This window comes from Lates calcarifer, linkage group LG19 (assembly GCF_001640805.2).
Source record: "Lates calcarifer isolate ASB-BC8 linkage group LG19, TLL_Latcal_v3, whole genome shotgun sequence".
In the NCBI taxonomy this organism is placed as follows: Eukaryota; Metazoa; Chordata; class Actinopteri; family Centropomidae; genus Lates; species Lates calcarifer.
The window spans coordinates 8394186-8416929 of record NC_066851.1 but is presented as its reverse complement, the minus strand read 5'-3'; the positions used below and the strand labels follow the sequence as shown (position 1 = coordinate 8416929).

The window sequence follows — 22744 nt, the reverse complement described above, 5'->3', positions numbered from 1 at the left end:
GCATGTCACACTGCCCTTTCAAATAATATTTATTTAAAATACACAGTAAGTACAAATCCTTCACAAAAAATGAACATAATTTACATGAAAACAAGTATTTTAACCTATAATGTGTCCATAAAAAATAGATCATCAAACTCATATATGTGAGACAGCCACTCAAAGCAAGAAGCAGTTAGTAGCAGCACAGTCTGATATGATATTTAACCCAAATGCCCATCACAATACACACTGTGAATATGATTCCACCTATATGACAGAGATAGATGAGACAGATAAGTACAAAATACTTTACAATAATGAAAAATGAATGGCTTACTTAATTACAGAAAATGCATCTGTGCCTTGTAATGTCTAGCTGAGTTGTATAGAGACTTCAGAGTTTGTTTGTTTTTTTTTCTTATTGTGGGTGATGTCTTATCCAATTTCAATATTTTGGTACTATTATGTAAATCAGGCTTTTCCTCCATTTTGTAAAGTATTGCTATTCACAGTGGATTTCTTAACTTCTATCCTCATAGACTGAGTCTCAGCTCGTGACTCCAGCTTCACTCCACCCGAGATCCCCAGGGATCCCAGCACAGCTTTCCCAGTCTTCAGGCTCTTGGACATTGGGATGCGGGTCAGTCCTGTGCGAGGTGGCTGGGCATCATGCCCAGTCTGACAATAGAGAGAGAGAGTACAGTTTCTCAGGCAGGGAAATGAAAACAGGGGAGCATTTGAGGGGAACATAAAGTGTAAATAATGGAGAAGGGGCACAACCCATTGCAGGGAAAAAAGTAAGAATTCCTAAACAATGTAACTGATCATATGCACTATAGGAACTGTGTGAATGAAAAATGTAAATATTTATCAGTTCTTTCACTTCATTCCCAGTGGGTGAGCACTTGCCCAGGCTACATTTCACTGTGTGCAAGGCTGTTTTGTGTCAGCCAGAGGGCACTGAGCCCTGTATGACTGTTTGTGAATGTAAACACTGTGTAACAACTATAAATTACAGCATCACTGCAGCAGGGTGGCACAATGCCACATCATTAGCTCTGCTGTTCTGTGGCTTGCCCATAGGGACATTTCTGTCACGCTATCCATGTGATCCACAAAGAGCAATTTATAAGGTCCACTTAAACACCAACACAATGTTGCATTTCCTCACCCATTTCTAGCAGTGTGAGATGAAGCTGTCAGTGAACTTAATTTACATTTATGAAACATTGCATGCGTAATATAGAATATGAAAACAATGCTGCTCTCAACGGTCCTGTAAATATATATTTTTTCAAAAATAAAATAATGAAGTAAATGTAAATAAGAGAAGACTTAGACCATCTCTACTGCATTGAGTTTTTTCCTACATATAACATGTATCAACCAACAACCATATCTTGGTTGTGGAAAAATGTCAAAAAAGTATAAAAATGACAAATTGATGTTTTGCTGAATGGTTATGGGTCGTTATACTCAATGTAACCAGGCACATAACATGCCAGAAATTTGAAGAATTCAGTAAACAAGATATAATGTATTCATTAAAGAGCTTTAGAGGTGCTGATTTTGTTACCATTGGATTTTGCCAGGCAAGTTGTTTCAACCTGTTTTCAGTGTTCTGCTAAGCTAAGCTAACAGGTTGCTGGCAGTAACCTTATATTTCACTGAAAAGCACAAGTGTAGTATTGATTTTTCCCACCTCACTTTCTACCAGAGCTGTTTCCTAATGCTTTTTTGGTAGTAAATACTTCTAGTGAACTGTTTGCAGTAATACTGAAAAATACATTGCTTGTGAATTTTTGGCCTCAACAAACTTGGGTGTTATTTCATAATTTGGATTAATGGAACCTTTAAGAAAAACTTACCATGCTTTGTGTCGGTCTGGACGTGGTGGATGCAACAGGGGAAATGGTGATGCTGCTCATCACTTTGCTTTGTGTGCTCTTGGTAGCAGTGGTGGTGATTTGGCGGGGAGAGCGCAAAACTGTCCCAGTTGACAAGGTCATTTCCTTGGTCTCTGTTACAGCAGCCACAGGCCTAACTACCATCTTTGGGGTGATGCTGTTGCCCAGATGAATATGGATTTTATTGTCTTCAGTGGTGGTGATGATGCTGGTGTTGTTGTGGCCCTTTCGTATAGGCACTGGGACCATCTGCTTTTCCGGGGTAACCTTGAACACAGCTCGGCCCATGGTCATCTCCTGAGGTTCTGGGGATGCAGATGCTTCGGGCACTACAGAAGTGCTGACTGTCATAATAGAGACAGGGGACAAGGGCCTACCTGAGGCAGTGGAGGAAGCTCGGCTGCTTTCTGGAGACTTGGCTCTGGATATAGTTGTGATGGTGACTGGAGACTTGGCTCTTTCAGGGCCCTGAGGTCCAGTGGTGGGCTTTCTCCTGGGGGTGGGGCCAGAGTAGGTGGGAATGATTGTGATTCTGGATTTAGGTTGAGCTGGGTTGGGACTGAGGGGAGCTGAGCTTGAGAAAACGTCCTCACTAGTAGGGCTGCTGATCTCAAGAGTGGCTATGTTGTTTTGATGGTCTGGTGTTACTCGGATGTGTAAAGGCTGCCCTTGCTTTGGGGACATGGTCAGTTCAGAGGGCAAATGACCTCCATTGATGTGCAGAGGCTTTTCCAAGCTGGTCTCTTGAGGGGTGTTGTCCTTTTTCCTCATCCAAGGAATCCAGGATTTCTTCATGCCTAGGTCGCTGCTAGATGATGGAGAGCGCTCAATAGCAGCAGTTTTTTCTGTTGGCTTCCTCAAGCACTTCTGTCTGAGGTTGTTCATGATGTGATTTTCTTCTTGAACAGACTTTCTGATAAACACAGCTGGGGTATCCTCCTCCGCTGGCCCAGTGGACAAAGCCTCTGTCTGTACTCCAGTGGATGTCACAGCAACGTCCACCATTCTCCTCCCATTCAAGCTGGGTCTTAATGCTCGACTATGGCGTTTTGCTATCTCCAGCTCTTTGGTGAGATGGAAAACTTCAGTGCCCATGTTCTTTGCTTTCTCTTCCTCTTCCAAGAACCTCTGTTGCAGGACAGAGTAGTCCACTTGCAGCTGAGAAAGCTGATCTTCCTTGTGCATCAGTTCATGGATCTTCTCTTTGAGGGCCACCACATCAGCCTGCAGTTCCCTGGTTTTGGCCTCTTCTCTCTTGCATTGCTGTCGGAGGTCTTCTTCCTGGCTTTCCTCCTCTCCCTTCTCAATTGCTTTGTTCCGCGCTATCTGATTCCTCATTTCCTCCACCTGCTGGGAAAGAATGTTGGCTTTGTCTTGTTCAGTCATGAACCTTTTCTCCAACATGTCATACTGATCCTCTGTCTTGATCAAGTCTCCCTCTACCACTTCAAGTTGTTTAAGACGATTTTTTAGGCGTTCAATTTCAAAGGTCAGTTCCTTAACTTTGTTATCTTCCTTTCTTACAGGGTCAGGTGTTCTTCCCAGTTCACATTTCACTGAATTCTTCACTGAGAGCTTTTCTGCTTGCTCAAACCCATCTAACGTCTTTTTCATTTGGCAGACTTTAGAATTAAGATCCTTAGATTTATCAGTTTCATAAGCTAGCTTAGTGCTTAGCTCCCCATTTTCTATGGTTAGAGTTTCTACTTTGGTTTCCATCTCTGATTTCAACTTGAGAAGCTTTTTGCTTTCTTCTATCAGTTTCTCAGTCACCTCCATAACCTTACCCTGCTCAGCCTTGACCATTGCACTCAAATCCTCCTTTTTCTTCTCATCTGACTTCATTCTTTCCATCAGGGTCTTTCGTTCTTCCATCAAAGCAACCGTCAATGACTTCAGCTTGCTCAGGTCATCTTTAAGGCTCAACTCAGACTTTTCCAGCTTGAGTTCAGAAGACTCAAGCTCTTTCATACGGATCCTGAGAGCTACGACTTCATCTGAGAGCTCTTTGGTCAGGCCCTTCTCTTTCTCTAAAGCAGTTTGTAACTGTGCACACTCAGACTTGCTGATGCTGAATGCACCCTCAAGTTTCTCTAACTCCATCATTCTTTTCTGGAGCTTCTCCACTTCAAGCCTGAGGTCTTTACTTTTACTATCCTCCTCTTGTAGCCTCTTTCTTAGCTCCTTACACTGATTTTCAGTCTTGGTAATCTCCTCATCCTTTCCCTCCATCTCTAGCACCCGTTTCCGCAAGTTCTCCAACTCAGCAATCAAGTTAGAGTTGCCACACTCCCCTTTGCCAATCTTTTCCCTGAGCTCCTGTAGTTCCTCCTCAGATTTCCTCAAAGCTTTGTTGCTCTCCTCTAACTCCTCTACTTTATGCGTAAGCCCCAGAAGTTTGGCATTGAGTTGACGGTTGTGGAGCTCCTGACTGGCCAGCTTGGCATTCATCTCCTCATGTTGTTGGGTGAGCTTGGCAGATTTCTCTTTAAGCTCAGTCTCCAGGCTCAGTACCCTGTGGCCATCCTCCTGAGCACGCTCCCTGGCTTCACTCAGTGCCTGTTCCCGCTGTTGCAGCTGCTGGCTGAGTTCCTGCACCCTCTGGCTCTGTTGGTCCATTTGCTCCAGGTGCTGCTGGCGCTCATTCACTAACATCAGGGCAAAGGACTTCAGCTTGACCAGTTCCTCTCGCACCTTGACCAGACGTTTAGAGTGCTCCTTCTCCTTTCTTACCTGGTAGGCTTTTTCGTTCTCAAGCAATCTCTTCAGTCTAAAAAATGTGAGGAAAAAAACAAAGACAAGGCATTAGTTTGGTGTTTCCCTGATTTCAAAGTCAGTAACTTTGTATCTGTGTTTGCAACTGTGTTATGGAAATGTGAATTATTTGTATCCCAAAATGTAATGTTTTTTCCCAGTTAATGTTTCAATGATAGTGAGTGATAATTCTGATTCTATTTGGACTAGTTTTACAGTCAAAGTGTTTTCTTTTATGGAATCTATAATATTAAAAACACACCAAAGTAAAATACAAACCTAAGTTACAAATTTTCATTCAACATAATTAAAGTATCACTGACAGAAATTCAGGAATTTTACCACACACAGTATTACATTTGGATTCTGAAACTAAGTCCAATACTTGAGGCTATTTCTATCTAAGACAAAAAGAGAATTTTATTATATACAGTACACTGTAAATGAAACAAAAGATCATACATGGGATGCTACTATGAAGAACAAGCAATAAGATCAAGAGGGACAACTAACAAAGATCTGCACCACAACTCCCAAACACTACTTTCATCCCTGTTAATAGGACAGAAACTATGAACACAAACTGCTCTAGAAAGTTCAACACCCCCTCACCAAGTGGTCTTCTTTTCTCTCAGCTTCTTTCTATGCTGCTCATGCACATTCTCATCTCCGGCTCCAACAAAATGCATGCAAAGCAGATTGAATGCAAAGCTGCATCCTCTCCTCGTACACTCACAGGGACAGACTAATACAATATTCAACCAGAACATTTTTGCAATGCAAAAGAAACCAAATTAATTTGCACCAGCACAACAAGGAAGCTTGTGCAAAATCCACAGCTACCAACAACCTCCAAAGGCTCAGAATGAGCCTCTTTTAAAACATATCCTCTCACCTCAAATGTGGTTTGAAACAAGCCCTATTCAAAACTTACCAACTATGGATGCTCTACAGACAGGCACATGAACATTTTTGCCATTATATAAAATCCACTGAGAATGCATCAGAAGCAGCAGGGGCCTCCTTTTCTACAGATCTTCCACCGTCACATTCCAAGCATGTTATCAGGACAATGAAAGGTGAATAAATACAGTGGAGCACCACCAGACCTCTAGTGAGTGATGTCACCTCATCCATATAAGGCAGTGATGTGTGTATGAGAGTGTGTGCTGTTTTGCTTTGGACACTGAAAAGGGGGTGGGACCCTTGCCACAGGAGGAGTGTTTCTGCACAACTCCCCCCACCCAAGTTTTCATGCCTTCATAAAACATGGCATGTTTGAGGGAAAACAACTATGTGCAGTTTTTTTTTAAAGAACGTTTCTAAAAGTACTAGAAAGAATGAATATCAATATCAACATCTTTCTCAGACAAAATCAGGTTCAGTGCAAGGTTGGTGCAAATTAAATTACATCTCCCTTTTCCAAAGTGTACAGGATATTGCCTCTGCAGACCAGCAGACATAATCTCACTGGTACAGGAGACGGGAGAGAATGTCTGCTGTAGTTCCACTCGAGGGGAAACTGGACTTGAACTGGACTTCCATACATGTGATGAGGAAACCAGATATGGATGAGTTGAATGTCTGCCTTGAGGTGAAGAAGATCTGGGATTGAACATAACCAGGACAATAGGTTCATGAAGTGCTGTGCTCAGACTCTTGCATGGAACTGTATAGATACAGATAATCATATGCAGTTTCTACAAATGTCTGCAAATGTTGGAAAATTCTGTTGATTCTCAGTTTGTAAATGGCAGTAAACATCTCATACTGATTCATATTACCAGCAGCTTGATTTGCCAAGTAGGATTAGCATGCCTGGCTACTGTACAAAGGAGCTATCCAGATCGCAGAGTGCAGCTCTTAAAATTCATACTTACACAGTCAGATGTCACTGACACCCTAGAAATTGGCGCTCTAAAATTACTTTCAAGCAAAGGTCAAAGTCATGATGTCAGTGGTATTTGGCACTGAGGGTCAAGTCATGTATGATAGTTAAGTCTTGCGGGGTTGTGCTCTGTTGCCAAGGAAGAAATAACTATGGACAAATTGACTGTGTACAGTTTATCCAGCCCTAAGGGTCAAATATAAATGTTTGGGTACAAGCTATGAAGCTACATTCTTAATCACAAGGAAAACAGTACTTCTAATAAAGAAAAGCTGACCCACTAGAGACCCTCCCTTGGAAACGTACCTATTATTTTGCGTATTAAATGCATGTTAATATTTTATTTGCGTTTTAAAATTTTCTATGTGTAATTTAAGTCTAATTAAGTTGTTTGAATGAGAGTGTCAACTTCTTGCACAACTAGAAAGTGTGTGTAAGAAATGAAAATATATTTCTTAAGCAAGTACACAGGTGCAATCCATAAGCCAACATCTACAGCATCATGGAACAACATTTCATCCCATGTTTCCTGGGGAATGTGCTCAGAGGCAATGCAGAGCAGGAGGCTGAGGATTGAAGCAGGCATGAACTGCCAGAAATCTGTCAAAACACTGTGTTGTACAGTAATGACCTCTCTTGACAGAGAAAAAGCATTAAGTGTTAAGCAAGAGAGTCAGTGATACTGTTCAGTATGGAGGACTGATGTGGTGCTAAAAGAGAGAAATCAGAAGCAAAGTGGACATTAGGCTTTTTAAAGGCAATCACAATAGGTCTACACATTACTGTATTTATATGATCTGCTGACAGATTGTTGAATAATGTGAAGTTTGTGTCGTGCAGCTTTAAAAAAACAAGAAAACATTTTAGTTTTTAATCTCAGGCCTGCATTTTCCTTTACGTGTGCGTGACTTTACATTCTCTAAAAACTCCCTTCATGAATGGGAGCCATTTCCTCTGTTAATCATCACACATACCACCATGCCACTATTTTAACTTCCTGACATATAAATTGCTATGTTGTCTGAGAGGGTGTTAATATCTGATGGCTACCAGTCAGAAGCAGCTTCTTCAGCACCCATCCTCTGCATTCCTGCAGATGTTTGGCACAAGACCTTTGACTTTTCTCTCTTCAGTCTCGCCCAGATGGCTGGAGGAGATCACACTGATAAGGATGAGATGATGACATGCTTCCATCTCACCTGAGAGAGTGAATGTCAACACAGAGCGGTGCCAGACATGGCAGATTTGTGCTTGCTTGTGTAGGTGTTGCCGCTAATATGTTCATGCAAATAACTTTTTTTTGTTGTTTTGTTTTTCCACAGTATGTGCTGTATTTTATGACCTGGTTTCAGCTCATCCAACCCTTCCTGGTTTGGATACTTTATCTCTGGCTATTTTCTCTTGTTCTCATTCTGATAGCACTCCTGGTCAGTTTTATGTCCTTTTATGGCGACAGATAGACGATTCCTCGCACTGCAGGTGTTGACAGATCAAGACCTAGCAGAGATCACCCCCTTCACTCTCTCCATGAGGTGACAGAGGCCGACCTGTGCACAAGCCAAGGAACCTGCTGGAAACTACCTGGCATTAGAAGGAGGTCAACTCTTTCTTGCATGCAAACCAAGGATCAAGTGAAAGTAAAGTGAACTCATGATTTGTGCCATATGTTTCAAACTGAAGCCTGGGCTTACTGTCCCTCATGTTCAAAGGTTTCTGATCATGATCTCAACCCAGGGTTGTTGTTTTTTTTTTTCAATAGCTACACTGGCGGCTTGGCTCTAGGGACGGCAATGTCGGTCAGTCAGTTCACCACTTTGGTCCAAACTCAAATATCTCAATAACTACTGCATGGGTTGCCATGAAATGATCGACAGGCATTCATGTCCCCCCTCAGTAAGGATTGTAATATCTTAAGCTGAAAGCACCACTGTGTCTGAATACAGCTTCACAAAGCTGCTGTCATTTTTCTCCTCACAGCTTCCTAAAGGCCCACCTGTACTGTCACAACTACTTGCTAAGATGGTAGAATGCACAAGTTTTGCCTGAAGATCAAAGTGAAAACCAGAAATGTCACTTTCATCTCGTGATTTTATCTCAGCTTGACTTCTCTGTGCTCAGTCATGCATGCATTTTGCTTTGGGATAGATGTGTTTTGAAGTAAAGTTTAGTAGAATGTCAGTCAAACCGGCATAGTATGTGCTCAGCCTTAATAAGGTAATGATGTACGTTGCACACACAACATAAACTCCTCAAGCAATCTGGTCGAACTCATAAAACACCCAACTTTTCTCCAGATAAGTTAAATTAGGTCTGTGTGCACACTGATTTACAATCCTCTGACCCTGTCCCTGTCTCATGAAACCAGCCTGAGGAGTAGCTACAACAGCAAACCTAAAGTCTGCTGCTCATTTCCCAATCCTCTCCCCCAGTGTGTGATGGCAGCTCAGCTGTCATGACTGTGATTTAGCTTCCATGGTCTGTTTCCTGTGTCCTGCAGTAAAAGACCAAGAAATAGAAGTAGTGTGTGCCTCCTCTGGGCCAGTGCTGCAAATGAACTGTTTGAAGTTTTGACAGTTCATGAAATGTAGCATGTAAGTGGTCACTAGTCCACTTTACATTTGACTGGCCACACTACATACACTGTACAGTACATTACCGAAGCTCTCTCTCTTGCTCTGCCGCACTGTTTAGCAAACTACAAATGCAAAGAGAACCACTTATTAACTTTCATTAGTGCAATTAATGCACACAGTATCCCCATCTCTCAGGGTTATTGTGTGAGAGTGGGCAGTGATGTGTTATGGGAATTGCAACAAAATACATTCCCCAACAAGCAACAGTCAATTAAACTCTTTCATCTGTGAGTGCTTTAATTAGTAGGGCCTCCTTTCTCGTACACATTCAGTGCACATCCACACCAAGCTTGTTTGATCTCCATGAGGCCCCCTAAACACACGAGATGTTACCATCCCCTCTCTGATGCTGGAGAGTGTGTACGTCCGCTCCCCTCTCCCTCTCCACCCAGCCTCCCCCCATCTCCTCTTGACCAACAAGCCTGGTCGCAACCTCAGCGATGACTTCATTTCACAGATGATGTCATGGGAGATTCGTGCCTCTGAAATGCCCTTTATTCCTTCACTTGTCTTTCCTCCTGTTCCTCCACCCAGTGGCTTTCGTCTCCTCCCCCTCTCTATCCCTGACCTCCCCCTTTCGCACAGCAAAGAGCCTGACCCCTTTGTCACTGAGAGGTTCACCCTCCTCCCATCCCCGAGCTGCGTACCTCTCCCTGTCAAAGGAAGGTATGTGAGGTTATCACTTCAGTAACGTCCCCCCACCCCCCCACCCCTCCTCTCCCCTCTCTCGTGCCTCACCGGGTTGATGATGAGGCCATCTTTCACACATTCTCCAGTGGCAATGCATTCCTTCGCCCAGCTTCTCCCTGGATCTTCTCACCTTTTTCACTTACACACCATTCCACACTGGTTTTATTAACCATCTTGGCTCTCTAATTCATGTTTTCGCTTTCTCCCTCCTCTCCCTCGTCACCCCCCCCCCCCACACACACACACACCACACACACACACACACACACTGCTCCCACCTGTTTCTCTCTGCCCTTTTCTCCCTCCACTTCTTTCACCAGTCTGTCTTTCCAGAAAATTGTCCATATGCAAAACATATTTTGTTTGTATCAGTACAGCAAATAAAGTTATACTGACATCAAATATAGGCCTATTCCAGCACATAGTACCATCTAACCTGTGAATAAAAATGAATGTTTTTTTTATTTTTCCACTCCATATGTTTACAAACTGTGATAAAAATGTGTGTTACTAATACAAAAACTGTTATTTTTTAATATTGTAATGTATATTGAACTATGTTACATAATGCTATTGCAAAACAAAGTACAAAGCTGTGTTTTCTGCTTTTTCCCTCCTTCCTCCGATCTCAAAAAGGGCTAATTTGGTGTCCTTCTTATATTACCTATCATAATACTTTATGTGCCCACAGAAATGTAGTTGATTATGGGTTTGAAAATTTTGGTGCAGGGTCCCTATTGTCTTAACCATGTAGCAGTTCCCGCAGTCCTCTGCTCTCCTCCTCACCTTTCTCTCTCCTGCTCCAAGAGGTTGGTGAAGTCGTCGCTCTTGTTCATGTAGTCCACATGTTTGCGTTTCTCCGTGTCCAGCTCATGGACAGTGCGGCGATGGCACTTTTCGGCGAGCAGCAGCTGACCCAGCATCCGCCGGTACGTCTCTTTGTGCTTCTCCTGCAGACGCTCCAGCTAAAGAAAGAGTAAGTTGTGAGAGCGTTTCCATTTCCAACAAATTTTAGGCTTACCTTTTTACTTTTCCAACTATAAAAGTAACGCTTGCAACAAAAGCATGATGAGTTAAACATCATCTTTATTAATGTTTCTCTTATGGCCTAACTTACTAACTGACTTTTGTGGGTTTACATGGTCTCTTGACTCAAGAGCCCAGTAAAACCTGTTAGTAAAAAATGAAATCTTGATGTGTTTGCTGACAGAGACATTGCTGTTATTCAGAGTTGACAACTGACCTCAGCCATAGGTTTTTGGTAGACGCTGTGGTTGTGCGGTTCAGTGCCAGTGACGAAGCCATCTCTCTGCAGGGCCTGGAGGGCCGAGCTGGGGGCCGCAGAGCCGTAACGTGATTCGAGGGCCTCCGGGGCGGCCTGTTTGCACTTCAGCATGCAGATAACATCCTCTCTGGCCTGTAATCACATAGACATATAAAGACACATACGTGTTATATCATATGGGCTTGAGGAGGAGGAGTGTGTGTTCACCCGAACTTGGTCACCTGTTTGAAGGGACACACTTCCAGATTTCTTCAAAATAGTCACTTACTAAACACATAGTACATTTGCGTGAATTCTCTGGCATGTTAAACTGCCATTTTCAACCACAAGATAGAGCTATTGTGCAAAAATTGAAGTGTAACTAACTCCAAAGCATGCACAGGCACTTTCCATTCAAACTGACTTTGTATTCATCCTGAATGCCTTTCATGGGTTTGTTTTCTTCCCCTTGTCAATGCACTCCCCTGCTTATTACAGCAGATCACAGGTCAAAGGGATAGACTATGCCACATGCAATGGGGAACAGCATGCAACCCACCTGAACCTCTCCTTCCATGATCCCCAGCAGTTTCAGTAGATCCTCTTTGGACAGATCCATGACTTCCCTTCTTTTTTCTCCAGCTTCAGGAGCATCCAACAGTAGCTTCTCTTTGTCAGTGATCACCTCGACCTCCAGCTTATCCTCACCTTCATTCTGCTGAACTTTGGCCTTCAGGCTCTTCACGGGCAAACCCACTTCCTGCTCTTGGCTGATGTCATGGTTGTCCTGTGGAACCCCAAGCACCCCATTGGCCGGGCTCTCCACCCTGCTGCTTTTGGACCTCATCTTCTACCTGCACCAAGGACAGAAGTAGACAGAGAGTTTGTTTGTTTGTTTTTTTAAATAGAGCAAATAGTACATTTTTTGTGACTTTTGTTTGGCACAGTTTGTCTTGCTATATTACATTCCTGTTCAGGAACAAACATTCAGTTGAAAGTGGTGGTCACAGTTTACAGTGAGTTTTATGACTTTGGCCTTGACTATCTTTCCTCATATCGCAACGCCCCATGCACTGACTTACTGACCCACTTTTATCCAATACACTCACAAGAACACAAACATACTGTACACATTCACAGAATTACAACTGGTGGATATTGTTCCATGTAACATTCCTAATCTGGAACAAATATCCATAATTATACAGCACAGTGTGTGTGTTTGTGCGTATGGGGGTGTGTGCATTCCTTACACATCCCGTTCCCTCACAAGGGTTGTGTATCTCATGCTGAGTGTTGATGGTCTGGAAGCACATTTGTGGCACTCCTGGGTGCTCTAACCTTCTCCGCTGACATTAAAAGTCTGAATTAAACATTTTATCCAGATCCTGAAAATAAATCCACTGATGACAGCCTCTAAATTTAATTGCTCTACATTAATCACTTAATGTATAACAACACAAGTCCTGTTGAGGTGGCCTGTATCATGCTTGCATTGCAAACTTGATTACTTAAACACGCAGTGAGTTGGGAGGATAACAGTGAGAAGTCACTGCAGTGCATACATGTACTCTTCCCTCATACTTGACACTATATCAATGGTTAAAACAAATATGGATCATTGTAACAATATTTCTTTTTCATTCAATTCATCTGTGTATCCATCACTTTCAGCTAGCTATTGCAACTGTTTACCTGTTACTTTTAGTTAACTGTTTAAAGTTTTTATCCATTACTTTGAAGTATTTATTCATTATTTAACTTCCCTGCTTGCTTGCTCACTAGTTTTCATGTCAGTTGACAGGTCACTGGGAGGTGTGTTAGTCAGCCTCTGATAGTGATAGTTCATTAATGATTCTGGCAATTATTTTTCATACATATTTTTTTTCAAATCAGCAGAGCTACTCCAAAATCTTTTCATATACCCCCTGTCAACTGCAAAAATATTTCATGGGGTACTTGTACTCTGGGGCCTCGGCTGAAAGTTACTGCACTTAATGGTCAAAGTTACAGTGAATGTCATAAGGCTAGAGGTATGTTTGTATCTGTTTGGTGCATAGGCTTGTGTGTGCATGTATGTGTGTATAAGCTCAACAGCAACAGCAACAGCCTTGGGACACTGAGCAAGTGCACTCTTTCTTTCAATTTGAAGTGCTTTTTAATTACAAACAGACAAACGCCCCCCACCCCTAAAATCCCCTCCATAGCACCCTGATGATGTCATAGCACCCTCACTTCTGAATCATACGTTGAGACATCCTGAGCAAGTTTGCCAAAATGTCATGAATTCTCTGTTAAGCGCATGATTGGATGCATGTATCACACATAAAGCACAAAACTGTGCATGCATACAATGTACACAAACATATATTGTCCACATAATAATACAGAGACAAGCTGCAATCTGGGAGACCCAAAGTGGAACATCAATAACTATTTCAGTCTAGCTACATGATAAAGGTGAACTGGCTGTTACAGAAGAGGAATGAGACTTTCTATATGCAATGAATGTTGCTTGAAAGCGAGTCTATCAAAGGTTTCGGTTCACTTGTAGAAAAATGTTTATCTTCTTCTGTAACAGCAGTTAGCAAAGTTAAGACTGCAGTGAATTCTAATGATGCTTGCAACCAGTTTCTTTGAATCCCACCTGTTTCCAGGAAAAAGACCCAAGCACATGAGAGGGAAGGGTGCAAGATAACACTGACTGCATCTCTCAGTTCAAACAAAAAAGAACAAAATCTGACAAACCAACACATTAAGTACATTCCTTATCTTATGTTCTGGGAGTTCAGAGAGTGCACATTGGCTCCAAGTAGATGCGGTTCTTAACTGGAGATTAATTGCAGTGCCTTCTTTCCTGTCCATAACTATTAGTTTCAGCTGTGGGCTCACTATCACTGAGTCAAATGTAGTAGTGCAGCAGCGCGCACACAAGTGCTTACAATGTTCATGCCACCATTCAAACAGTGCCAGGGAGTGGAGGGCATTAAAACGGGCACCACTGGAGCCGGAGAGTGATGAAACATAGAGACATGTGCAGTACTGTAAATGACTCGTGCAGAGTGCTGCTGACAAAATGGTTGACACTGAGTTAGGCACTCCACAGTTTATTTTTAATTCCTGGGCTGATGCCATGAAAATCCAGAGAAGCTACTGTAACAGCTCGCCTCATTTTCAGTGTCACTCCCGTTCAACAGGGCAAGCAGAGGAGTGTGGGTGTGTTTGTAGTTATGGTTGAGAGCTGTATGACTGTAAAAAGTTATTATGACATAGAAATTCAATGAAACATTGAAGAAAACAAAAATTTTGTGTTACAAAATGACCATTTAAATGTATGAAATACACATACATACAGAAATTTTTTTGATTGATTGCAGAGGCTCTGTACTTCTGACAAAAGACATTGTCATCAACACCCTTACATTAGATGCATATTTGCATCTAAATAAATACATTTCTCTATTGGACAGACATATCATTCATTTAGAGTTGTGTTTATGTCCAGCTAATGGATCTAAGTCTAACATTCACTTTCCTTTTAGCTCTGTTATATGGTCTCCACCAAACTCGAGAAGGAAATATCTGGCTCTTTAGCTGCTAAACGCTCCGCTGGCTAACTGCTGACTCTGTCTGCTGTTTGGTCCTGGCCAGTAGTATATAGATGGTATTTAGAACCTTTCAATCAGTAAAAACAGTACATTTTTACAAGCAGTAATGACAAAACGTTGTGTAAGTTGAAACATACTTAAACACCCTGTAGAACTGACTGTCTGTGGGCTCATCACATTATACACAGCCATTTAATCCATTATTTATTATAAAGATATTCATCGTAGCTTTAGGTTTGATCAAAAGGACTGTATTAACTATACAACTCTAACCTTCCCAAGTTGCACATATTAATAACATTTCAAACAAAATATTTCAGCTGTAGGAGAGTTATAATCACTCCAATTTCATGGGCTCTATTGATGACAAGATTCATTTCGACAAGACCTAAGTAATCAAAGTCTGTCTGTCATCAAAGCATACTGATGTCAAGTCTTTGTCATCAATGCAATGTCTTTGCTGTCTGATCCACCTTGACTGGTCACTGTAGTCCTGATTGTAGGGAGTTCTCCAGAGCAACAAATGGAGATTCCTGAGCCACGTGGCCTGCATTCCAGTCTGGCATGCAACATTCCCAGTTGTCTTTATGGAAAATAAAGGAGAGCTGGCAGACAATAACTCGTTACTCTGTGGTCTGTGCCAACCCGCCACAATGCCCACACACATTCACGGCATCTAAACCATCAGCACAATGTTACTGATTGCCTGGCATCTAATACCTTGATGCTCTCTAATATGAAAGGGCAGCCTAATACCCAGAGAGACCCCAGTCAAGGCCTAAGCCTAAATTTAAAGCAGGATCTATCCCAGGGTTTGGGCTGGTCCAGCTGTCACATCACATATATGAGTATTTATAGGCCCCACCAAAACACGTGCCTCCATTCCAAAGTGAAAAAAGAGGCAATAAAATTTTGTCATTGGTCAGCAAGTCACCAGTAATGTGTGCCAAATAGACTTCATATTATCAGACACACTACTTTAGAGTTGAAACAAGTCGATTCATTGATTAGTTGGTCAGATTAATCGGAAATAATTCTGATGAGTGATTAATTGTTTCATTTATTTAATTGAGCAAAAATGTCAAATATTAACTGGCCTCAGCCTCTCAGATATGAAGCCTTGCTGCTTCTTCATATTATTTTAAGTTGAATACCTTTGGGTTTAGAAAGCTGGCTGGACAAAAGTAGACGTTTGAAGATGTCACCTTAGGCTTTCAGAGATTATCAGGAAAATGTATCACTATTTTTTGACATTTCATCAACTAAATAATTGATTGATTAATCAAAATTGTAAAATTGTGCATATAGTCTAAAATTAAACCTTGTGTGTGTTCATGTACAGATATTCAAGTTACAGTACTGTAGAATATTAGAATCATTAACATAAACAAGATTAGCAGGAATGCAAACACTTAGCACGGGCCTTGTTAGCTCTACCCCATGTCTGTAATATTCATGTAGAGAGAAAAAGAGAGTAAGGGGAGAGGTGAGGGGATAAGAATTTGCCATGTGGCCAAATTAATTTGCCAGAGATGAAAGATGAGAACAGCAGCTGCAAATAATGCAACTGTGTGCTATAGGAAAAATGATTAGTCTGATTCGGTGGGTTTTGACATATTCACACCACAAACCCAATGTGACCAAACAAGGAGTTAGAAATGTTCTTTGCATGCGAGCGTTTGGCAACTTCTTCTGCCAGAGGACACTGATAAAATGCGATACGCTTGAGGAGCTCTTCCGTCCTGACAAGAAAAACACATAAGGCTTCCAAGATATGGGAATTTAAATCAAAACTGTAGCTGTGGATGAGATTCGGAGCTAGGAGACAATCCATCTGATATTGAAAGTTTTGTGTACACCTATTTCCCATGCAAGGGTACAAAGCTGCAGCCTGTTCCAGTATTTTGATCGACAGCACATTCCACCCTAGATGGACACTGACTTCTGGGGTCAGGTTTTACATAATAATTCTAGGAAAATAAAGATGATGACAAGCTTTTTAAGACCTATAAGTCCAGTAATACTAAATAGAACTGTCAAAGAGCCTTCGTGGACAAAACTCAAGCATTTACAGCTTGTCTTACTCTAATGATGGCTTCTATAAATATCTCATAGCGACAATAACTCTAACATTGACACACCATACTGGAGCAAAATGTCAGCATAGGTGGTGGGTTTCATCTTGTAGTATTCTCCTGATGTCACATTAACCTGATCCTCTCACTGGAGCCTACTGTAGCTTCAGCAGTTAAGGTTTCACTAATGAGCAAACTAAGAGTACTTCTGTACATATAATCAGTAGTTCCTGAATCAGTAACTTATAAATTATGACATATTTATGATAGTTGTGCTGATGGCAGTTTGTTAAATATTCACTTTGAGTCTTGAGATGAACTCACATAATCCCTGTGTAAATCCACAAGAGCAATAACAAATCTTTACAAGCTGAAACAGGCTCTAACTTGGATCATGCATTATGAACACTGAAGTGTGTATGGGAGACTTTGATGTATATTTTATTCAGTCACAACACAATTTGCAAATTCCATTGTACTTAAAGCACCATACTGTCACCAAGCATATGGACTGTTGCAGCTGCTGGAACACATGACTCACCTCCATCTGTCATAATTAGCTCGATATACAGTACCTGATGGGAAACATGAACACATCTATTATTTCTGAGTTAAACATGTTAAGTCCTAGCCTCAAAACAGGGAACAGTTACCCTGGCAACAGCATTTATCTGATCTATTGGGAGTGTCCATAAACCAAAACTGACTTATGAAGATTCATCTGGATTAATGGTCTGACTGGATATCATCTTTACGGCATAGAGATTGAGGAAGAGATCAAGTTCTAGCTGTTCTATGAATAGAAACAGCAAGAACAACATATGGATGAAGCAGACTTAGATATGGCACAGTGTCATGGGGTCGGCCATTTGTCTGAACTCTCTGATCTAAATGCCTTCTAGATCAGAATTCCACTGACTTGTGTTAGCTAGTAACAGGAAGTGCTTAACAGGAAGAACTAAGCTGTTTTTTCTGAAACATCATGATGAAATCTTTGGGCAGCAACTATAGTGATCGACAATTAAAGCAGTTTTTTTATTTTACATTTTGTTCCCTGGTTTCAATCTCACACTTTCTAATATGTGTCAAGATTTTCTGCTGGTGACCATAGATGATTTAAAGTAATTTAAATGGAGCTCTCTTCCCAGGTGACACCACAGTTTAAAGTTGCATCTGGTCACTGGATTAAATGATTACATATTTGTGAAGTATAAGAGCCACTTTTAGGGATGAACCAATAGACCATAGTCCATAGTCCATTTTCACAGCAGACATTTTGAGTTGTTATGGGAGGAAAAGCAAATGTGTAACTCGAAACATTTAATTTTAGTGACCCAGTAAATCATATATATTAAAAAGTATCACTAATAAGCTATTATCACTTTACACTTGATGGCACCAACTGCATGGTGTTTTAGTCTCACTGCTCTCATTAACCCATTTCTAGCACCAGGCAGCTGTTTTTAGCTCTGCTTGGGGTATGGCTCTGTTGATGCTGGTATCAGTTTGGTTATTGGTCCACCAAACTGAAATCTCATTCTCAATCATTTTGATCAATTATTCACTGGATTGCCATGAAATCTTAAACAAACGTGGTCTGAAGAGGATGAATCCTCGTGACTTTGATAACCTGACTTTTCCTCTGGTACCACCATAAGGTTAACATTTGACATTTCATGCTCCTCTCATGATGAATTATTATTAAAGTGACATTTTAAGGCTGATATATGTGTACTTGTCAGCTTGTTTTGGACCGCTCTAGGTCCCTAGAGGCCTGAAAATTTTGCCCTAGAGTAAACAATTGGTCAGCTAGTAAACACTCTGGAGTGCTTGGAATGATAATGTAATACTTGACCAACTGCACTATTCCAAATCTTCACCAGCACTACCAATTCAAGCTTTGGAGATGAGAGCTGGTATTGTTTTGTGTCAGTATTGTGATGTGTTTTTTTGTCTGTTGTTTACCTTATTCATATAGAATAAAAGCTAGTTATCATAAAAAAACAATGAAGTGCATTGTTACAGGTGGGACAAAAATAAACTAGAGAACAGAATAGCAGGGAGCAGAAGAAGAAATTGCAGTGTGGTGTTCAATCTTCCTCACAAAGTAACAATCAACCGCAGAGACCGATAATCATCATCTCAGTGCTTTCAGGAATTATAAACTGGCTCATTTTCTCCAACTCAGGGATATTGCTGGACAGATGAGGTCTCTGGGTAGCTGTCATCATCACACACCAGTCCACTGGGAGAGTCATGATTATGTCACCTCCCCTGAGAAAAACACAGGGGTGAGAGACGAAAAAGCACGGGTTGGATAGAAAGGGTGGGAATATGATTGAGTTGAACTAATATTTCCCCTCTGTGGAATTTCAGATGTCTCTTTTATCAAACCAGAAAAGGTTTTCTTGCTGGGAGAGATACCGTGCTGAGAGATGGCCATGGCCAGACACATACTGTGTATGGAAAATACTTGTTAGCCTAGTAAGCTCTGACAAACCTGAATCGTTTGCAACACTTGGGATATTCTTACTGTATGTGAATTTCATAGATGACCTCACTACTTCTAATATTATTGCATGTCAAGAACCAATTAATGACCAATCTACTGTTTATAGAAAGTATGAGTGGCCATCTTGCACGCTACATATCAAATGATCTTGAGAAGATCTTGGGTTGCTATGGAGTTTAAGGACTTATTTTTAAACTAAGGGAGCATGAGTTATAAGTGCCACTGTTCTGCGAAACATCCAAATGTGTCTAAACTGCATTTTTGGAATTCAAGACCAGAGGCCTGTATACGACTAGAGCTGTGCATATGTCAGTGGCAGCTGTTGTTGAGGCCCACCAGACATATGGGAAAGACACCAACCATACTGGCAGTATTGAGCTTCATCTCCCACTATATTGTGTTTCTGTTGCATGTACATAGACGTATCCTCGAATAAATTAGTGCCTACACACACAGACGCGCACATGCAACACACAAGCGCAGACACATATGCATACAGTAGTGAGAAAAGAATGGGGTCACTGTGAAAAATGTGCGTGTGAAAGAATAATGAAAGAAATGTGTTTGAGACATTTAAGGGAACAAATCCTCCTCTCTGTTGCATTTCTTACTCCCGCAGCTCTTACTTATTTAAAATATTGCTTTTAATGACTCTATTGTTTTCATTCAAATTATTGTATCAGCTTCTTACTGTATCTTCTGCTTCCATTTGTCCAAAGCTATGTGTTAAGTGGCAAGCATTTGAATATTGAGACTACTACACCACAACAAAGAGAAAGGTCATGGCAAGTAGATAACAATACACCTCACAGTTTAACTATGTCACCTTCTGTATGAGTAACAAGTCAAGTGACATAGAGCTATAGTAATGTCATGAGGTAAGCCAGTGACATTTAGTGCATCTCAAATCAATGTTGCTTGGGCAAACACCAGAGCTTAGTCAGCTTGGTTTCAGTTTAAACAGGGGCTACAATATTGATTTACACTAAGACTGACTGATTTACAAGCTGAGATTGATAACTGCCCAGTCAACATTCACATATCTGTCTTTTCCAAGTGGCTATTTGGCTGACTGAGCTCCACAAGACCTTCCAGGCCATGTGCCTGGGCCAGAGGGGATGTGCTCGGATAAAGCTGGAACACGCACAAAAATGTTAATGAGTAATATCTCTGCACCAGTTCTCTTTGTCTTGTTTCAGCAGTGATATCACTGAGTGCACAGAGGCCACATCAGCTGGACAGGGTGGGAGGCAGAAGGGGGAGGAAAGGGTGAGGTTACACAGAACAGAGGCCCTGGACACTGACAGCAGCCTAGGCCACACCTGCACTAGATTCCCCCTACTGCGAGTGAGATAGATTTCACATTTTTGTTTCTTTTTTACCGAGGCAAGGTGATGTGCGCCTTGACAAATAGACAGCGGCTAGCCGGAGCCATGTGTCTCCTCTCCAAAAGGCAGATGACTTCATGCGGATGAAATGGAATTCATTTTGGCGTCATTGCAGTCCATAAATATTCAGGATGAAAGATGTCATCCTGCTGCAGCTCATGAATGCCTCCTGAGCTTCTTAATGTTAAGCAGTGGTGTGTATGTGTGTGTATTTCCACTCTGTGTACTGTATCTAATGTCTGTGTGCAGTAAGTGCAATAGTTCGAGCTACATGGTGCTGCAGAGGTGTTGGAGTTGGCAGATGTGGGAGAAGTTGAGGGCAAAGGTTGCATGCGTGTGTGCATATCATTCCCTGAACTTGAGCTGACATATAAGATGGATTATCTCTCTTACATTCTTAATATCTCAGTGAACCATAACCCCCCCGTTGTCTGGGGAAGTGGTGGGCTTCTCTTCCCACATGCAAAGCACAAAAGCCTTCACACTAAATGGACTTATTCATACAGCAATATAATATGTAATTCACTGAGAAAGGTTTGATTCATGACTCTAGCCTTCATGTATGAGCATTATCACAATGCCAAATCTGTATTGCCCTTAACAGCACTAAGAGCAGTCACTTGTCTTCTCATGGGTGAGTGATTAATTCAAAATGTAGAAATCCATATTATTTGAATGTATAAAAAGTGGGCTAAATTAATTACACACTTCAGGGAAGAGTTGTCTCATTCATGTGGCTCAGATACAGCTCAAATGAAGCCAAGAGGGTAGATTTCTTTCAACCAGTGCTCTTTATTAGCTCCATAAAACTGATGACAGTTCAGCAGCAGCACCTGCACCTGAGCCTTTTTCCTGCTTTTCAGTCTGAAAGCAGAACAGCTGATAAGTCCCGCTTTGCCAGAGGCACATGGTTGTCTCCCGGCTGTTTCCCACACAAGGGCAAGGAGAACAGGAATGTTTTTGTGATAAGAAACTTAGGAGAAGTAGACTTACCTGCTGTTGTGTTGTCCCCCAGGTTGAAGCAATTAGTCGCAACACCGAGTAATCCAAGAAAAAGGCACAGAAGGAGTCAAATATCCACTAGTATCTTCTAGCTTGTGTGGCCCACTTGTGGTGTCTGCTACTGAGTGGTGCCAAGAGCCATCTCAAGCTCTGCTCTCTCTCTCTCTCTCTCTCCCTGTCTCACTCTCTTCTTTCAGTTCTTCAGGTCAGGGAGGGAATGGTATAGAGCACTAACAGAGTACTGTAACTTCCCTCTCTCTCTCACCCTCCCTCCCTCTTTCACTCCCACAGCCTATCCAGTTTTGCTCTGCATTGCACTCTAAAACACACCTCTCATTTTCTTTCCCTCCTATCCGTTCCTGAAGTCAGTTGAAGTGTGTGTGAGAATAAAGGGGGGGGGGGGGGGGTTAGGCAGTCACTATTCTACTCCCTCTGAGCGGTTGAAAGGAGCCGTTGCCCAGTGAGGAGAAAGGCAGAGGTGCGGTGTGATGTCCTTTGTCACAGGGCCAGATCTTTTCACTCAGCTGCATCATCCATTGTCCCTCTCTACTCTTTTTGACTAGAGTCACAGAGAGAAAGTATAGCTCTATATTTAACTCGTCCAATCTTGCCAACATGGGTGCTGTTAGCAGCTGAGGCTAGCTGAATGCTAGATGTTTTGGCTGGCCAGCTAGAGAGCTTATTCTCCCCGCTGACCCTTGGTGACAGCTGAACCCAACCATGCCATTCTCTCATGCTGGGAAAGTCCAGTGACAGCAGCCACCCAAGCCCCAACAGTGGTCCAAGAAACCACCAATTGCTGACTGAGGAGGGCTGAGTGTGGCCAAACTCTCCAGGACTTTGGAAGCTAGACTGCTTTTTTGGCCTTGCTTGTAGAAAACAATCTAAATTAGGCCAGGGAGCTAAATCTGAGGTACAGTAATTGTGCTCTGCATCAGTGGGAATAGTTGAGTTTGCTGCCAGGGTGCTGTTGGGTAACTGTGTGGGGTTGCATTAGGAGGTAAACACACCTACACTTGGTTCACCTACCTTTTGATTTGT

At 41.9% G+C, this 22744-nt stretch overlaps 1 protein-coding gene across 1 annotated transcript; it reads right to left on the bottom strand.

Annotated features, from left to right (window-relative positions):
• Positions 1–13: 13 nt before the first annotated feature.
• Positions 14–22279, bottom strand: LOC108898017 (filamin-A-interacting protein 1). Its single transcript, XM_018697852.2, has 6 exons — positions 21695–22279; positions 11678–11972; positions 11098–11271; positions 10641–10819; positions 1851–4659; positions 14–660 (listed from the first exon to the last, which is right to left on the bottom strand). The coding sequence occupies exons 2-6, from the start codon at positions 11963–11965 to the stop codon at positions 454–456; spliced, it is 3657 nt and encodes a 1218-aa protein (XP_018553368.1). The 5' UTR covers positions 11966–11972; positions 21695–22279; the 3' UTR covers positions 14–453.
• Positions 22280–22744: the final 465 nt, after the last annotated feature.